The 5,374-nt window shown below is 36.1% G+C and overlaps 1 protein-coding gene across 1 annotated transcript in view; it reads left to right on the top strand.

Moving 5' to 3' along the window:
- The window catches only part of ITPR2 (inositol 1,4,5-trisphosphate receptor type 2), a 596,492-nt gene that overhangs the window by 183,120 nt on the left and 407,998 nt on the right, over positions 1-5,374 (top strand). The window contains exon 14 of the mRNA XM_023738100.1: positions 4,782-5,006. Coding sequence (XP_023593868.1) covers positions 4,782-5,006 — 225 coding nt within the window. The remainder of the gene's footprint in view (positions 1-4,781; positions 5,007-5,374) is intronic.

Genomic DNA, 5,374 nt, shown 5'->3' with positions numbered 1-5,374 from the left:
ACACCCCAGGGAAGTTCCCTTTACATTGGATCAGGGATGTGACCTTAGTAAGGGTGTTACAATCCCACCCTAATCCTCTTTAACATAAAATTATGATCACAAAATGGAGGACAACCACACAATACTGGGAATCGTCCCAGCCGAAATGATATACACATTTTTGGGGTGACACAATTCAATCCACGACAGGTGGGATATACTCAAGGTCGTAATTTGGCTCTTGTGGACTTCTAATCTTCTTCAGCTTCAACTTGAGCTTGCATATAAGCGATTAATGATCTAGTGGATCCTCTTAATTCATCCTCCTTATTACTTTTCTCTTATGATTTGTCTTTTTTAATCTGTGTTGCTTTTTGGATCAATTTCTTGATACTGTCTTATAAATCATTTTTTTTTCTTAGAATATATGTAGAATAGTTTATCTTCACTAGGTAGATTTTTTTATTTAAATGACTGTAGTTTTTATTTCTTAGGTTTCTATTTGTTCTTTTCATATCCACATATCCTTTATTCACATCTGCCTGTTTTTAAAATATATGCTGTTATATTTTATTATAATTGCTTTCTTTATCTCTGAGGATTGAAAACACATTTATTTAGAAGTTATTTTGAAATTTTTCTGTTGCTTGTACTTTGTTGGTAGCTAATTAGCGTCCTCATTTTTAAGTATGATGGCCTTTTTTAAAAAATAATGTATTTTATTTTTGTTCTTGTTTTTGAGAATATACACAGTAGAACATAGACCAAATCAACAATTCTATATGTACAATTCAGTTACATTGAGTACATTTCTTTAAGTTGTGCGTCCATTCTCACCCTCCTTTTCTGAGTTGTTCCTCCCTCATTAACATAAACTCATTACCCTCTAGGTTTCCTGTCTAATCTTTTGAGTTGCTGTTGTCAGTTTGATCCCATATAGAGAGATCTTAAAAAAACACAATGCTCAAGGCAGAAATTCTTTGCTAGTTAAGCTAAACTATTGTTTGGTGTTAAGAAGACTTCAGGGGACTATTTTTGGTTTAAAGTTTAAAGATTATCTCAGTACAATAGCTACAGGGCCTGAGACTCCAGAAAGTCGGGAGTCCTTGAGAATTTGAGATTCTGTTATGTATTTTCCCCTTTTTGATCAGGATTCTTCTATAGAATTTTTGATCCAAATGTTCAATAATGGTAGCCAGGCACATCCAGTTCTTCGGGTCTCATGGCAAAGGAAGCAGTTGGTCATGGAGGCAATTAGCTACACATTCCATTTCCTCCTCTTATTCCTGACTCTCCTTCTTCCTCTGTTGCTCCAGGTATGATGGGTTCCTTAATGTCAATTTTCCTTCCAGGCTTTGGAATTTTAGTATGCAGGCTCTTCTTCAGTGGGAGATTTTTTTTTTTCTTTTCTTGACATCACTCATCTTCTCCATCCATTTTATGCTTGCCTCCACCTGGCACTCCTCAACTGGCCCAGAGTGACATCTGATACTGAGGGAATTCATTGTCCTGTGGTAGTTTGGGGCTTTACCCAATGATATTTCAGGTGGCTTGAGCCAGTCCTGTCTATGTTGCTTCCTCTGTTTGCTTATACCACTACGCAGCCAGAACCTGCTCAGGGGCCACAGAATTTTTAAGATTCCTTTTCAGGATGGAGAAGCCCTACTTTAGTCCCTGCTTTCATATCTTTAACCTAATTTCTTATGAGTTGCTTGTAATTCCTGTTACCTTGCAAGAATTGAACATTATCCTCGCTCATCACAGTTTTTCTTGTTTTGTTCCTGATCCACAACACTTTGCATGACGTTTTTAGGTGTGCTATGTCTTTTTATTTTTAAAAATATATTTTACCTTTCAGTGCTGCATTTTTAGCATGGAGTGTTAACGTTTGAACTCAAAGAATTACATGACAGAAAGTCAAAAAAACAACAAATTAGTAAGATTATATGAGTTTGTCGGACCTGAACACCTACCGACCTACCGACACAGAGTTGGAGTTTGATCTAAATGGAAAAAGCCCAGTTCACTTTGCCACAGATAGGATGTTTAAGGTGAAATAGTAAAAAAAAGAAGGTTTCAACAGTTTCAGAGGTCGTAAGAGAAGTTTGGTATTCTGGGCTTTCATTTCCTCATCATCAGAGGAGGTAGGCTTTGTAAGCAAGTCTTAATGTATAGTGATCCTCTCCAGACTGTTAATTTTCTTCATCATTTCATTAATCATCACCAATTTTCAGGCCATTTGGAAGACTTTGAAGCAGGTTGATCCATATTTGCTTACAAAATTGTGCTTTCTTAAATGTTTAAATATCTTAATACAATGAACTTAGAAGAGCAAGAGAAAAGAAATATTGCTAATTTTAAAAAGAAAAATGCAGGATTTATGCTCAAACTGCACTTGGAATTGAGTAGACAGCAACTGAGGCTCAACTTAATTTTAGTTTGCGGAAGTAACCGAGCTCAAAAGAATCATATTTTTTTGAAGAGTAGCAGAGTGATTTGGAAGATGTTAAGTCACAATTTCAAAAGAAGTTCACATCACATTTTGATGAGCATGAATCATGTTTTACAATTCTGTGGTTGCTCTTGGAGATTAAACCTAAGTATGTAAGTGAATTCTATCAGACACATTTTTCAAAAGAAACAGATTGTCCTAAAAGTTAAAACAAACATATGAAGAAAACATAGAATCTTGGAATTTTGAAGTGGAGTTTATGGAAGTATGCTCAAATATCTATCTGTGTGACTAAATTCTGGATTATGCTTGTGCCCATTTGACTCCATAAAAGTACCCTCTCTCCTGAGAGGTAAATCTAGAGATAGGATCAAGATTCTCTCTAATTGAATATATTCAACACTTTTCTGGAGTATTTGACTCCCAAAAGAGTTGTACTGTATTTCTACACAAATAACGGGCACCTTTGGCATTTGTTTGCTGGCTGCACCCTACCCCTGCTAGGTATTTTCATAGGCGGTGCTATTCCAATTTTTTTTTTTTTATTATGTGTTGCTGTGAAGAAAATTATCATGGTGCACTGGCGAGTATGCCTCACAGGGGTGGGGGGAGGGTGCAGCCGGCAAACAAACACAGGAGATGCATGTTATTTGCATAAAAAATAAGGTAGTAAATTGTAGTTTTCTTATTCATGTGATCACAATTGATCATACTAATAATAGCACATGATTATGCTGATAACAGTATATGGATAAAGCTAATTTACATGTGCAGCTTTTCCCTTATTAAAAAAAATTATGTTTTTTGAGGTTTTGATTTGCATTCCCCTAATGACTAATGACATTTAGCATGTTCTCATGTGCTTTTTGGGCATTGGTATTTCTTCTTTGGTAAAATGTTCAAGCCCTTTGCTCATAAGAAAATGAATACAATGGGTGTTGGTGAGAATATGGAAAAATTGAAACCTTCATCGATTGTTGATGGAGTTGTAAAGTGAATCAGTCACTGAGCAAAATGGTTTGGCAGTTCCTAAAAAAGTTAAACATAGAACTATCAGATGATCCAGATATTCCATTTCTAGGTCTATATCCAAAAGAATTGAAAGCAGGAAATGTGTGCACCAGTGTTTATTGAAGCCCTGTTCACAATAGCCAAAAGGTAGAAACAACCATAATGTCCATCAACAGATGAATGGATAAACAAATGTGGTACATACATAAAATGGAATATTACTCTGCCATAAAGAGAAATGAAGTTCTCATACATGCTACAATATGGATGAACCTTGAAAAAACGCTGAGTGAAATAAGTCAGTCACAAAAGGACAAATATTAATATGATCCCACTTATATGAAATAGGCAAATATAGAGAGACCAAAGTTTGTTACCAGTTACCAGAGGTGGGAGGGAGGAGGAAAGCAGGAGTTGTTGCTTAGCGGACATTGGGTTTCTGTTAATGGTGGTGGAATAATTTGGAAAAGAATAATGGTGATACTTGTACAACATGATGAATGTAATCAATGTCACTGAATTGTACATGTAAAAATTGTTGAATGGGCAAATGTTTTGTTATATATATTTTTACTACAATAAAAGCAAACAAACAACTAGAACGGGTGTGGGGGTGGGGGAGAAAGCTAAAGGAGGTAGGGTCTCCAAAGGCTACTGAGAGTTATGATAATAACAACTACAATGTAGAGTTAAAAGTTCTAGAATACTGCCTGATTTTTGTAGATCAGTTAATACTCTCATGTGGAAACCCTGGTGGCGTAGTGGTTAAGAGCTCGGCTGCTGACCCAAAGGTCGGCAGTTCAAATCCACCAGGTGCTCCTTGGAAATCCTATCAGGCAGTTCTTCTCTGTCCTATAGGGTCGCTATGAGTTGGAATCAACTCGACAGCAGTGGGTTTTTGGTTTGGTTAATACTCTTATAACAATGTAGAGCATCTGATTACTTAAACCCTGTTTCTATTCTAGACAGTTTAAGTTTTTCCTATTCAGTACATTGAAGAGACTGAAATGTGGTGATGATTAGAAAATGTAGTTTTAGTTAATAGTAAAAAAAAAAAAAAAAAAATCAATTCAGGAACTTAGAAGTATAGCTGTTCTCTCTTAAGCAAAAATATTCCGCTCTGCTGGTTAGACGTGGAACAACATCTGATGGTGTTTTCCTACCAAGACGTCTGTTGTTGAGGCTTATGTGGCTTTGTTTTATAGTAGTCTTTGCAAATGCTTGATTGGAGCCAGAGGTGAGGGTTGGGAGAACTGAAGAAGGGATATTCTTTGTAAAAATTTAGGTTAACAATGTTATCTTTTGCTGATTTAAGAATTTTCTTTAAAAAACTACTTAGTTTCCAGTGTTTCAGTTCTTAATATTTATTTTTCCAAAATTAAACATACCACAGAGTAAAATTTCCTTTTCAATTTATGATAGGTTTGTAACCAAATTACTAGAAGACCTCATCTTCTTTGCTGCTGATGTGCCTAATAATGGACAAGAAGTTCTGGACGTGCTTATTACTAAGCCAAACCGAGAACGTCAAAAATTAATGAGGGAACAAAATATATTGGCACAGGTGAATTTTTTCATTAGTATTTTTTCATTGTATTAGTTATCTTTTGCTTTGTAACAAATTACTCCAAAACATAATGGCTAAAAAAAACAGATACTTATAATATCTCATAGTTTCTGTGGGTCAGGAGTCTAGGAGTGGCTTGGCTGGATGGTTCTTGCTCACGGTCTTTCACAAGGCTGCAACCATGGTGTTGGCTGGTGCTACAGTCATCTCAAGGCTCTGTTGGGGAGGATCTGCTTCCAGGCTCACTCATGTGGGTCTCTTCACAGAGCTGCCTCAAGACACAGTGGCTAGCTTTTCCTAGAAACTAGGAATCCAAGAGAGAGCACCCAAGATGGAAGCTATAATCTTTTTATACCCTAAACCTA

The sequence above is a fragment of the Trichechus manatus genome, unplaced genomic scaffold (assembly GCF_000243295.1).
Source record: "Trichechus manatus latirostris isolate Lorelei unplaced genomic scaffold, TriManLat1.0 scaffold00112, whole genome shotgun sequence".
NCBI classification, from domain to species: domain Eukaryota; kingdom Metazoa; phylum Chordata; class Mammalia; order Sirenia; family Trichechidae; genus Trichechus; species Trichechus manatus.
This window is presented reverse-complemented; position numbering and strand designations above follow the sequence as displayed.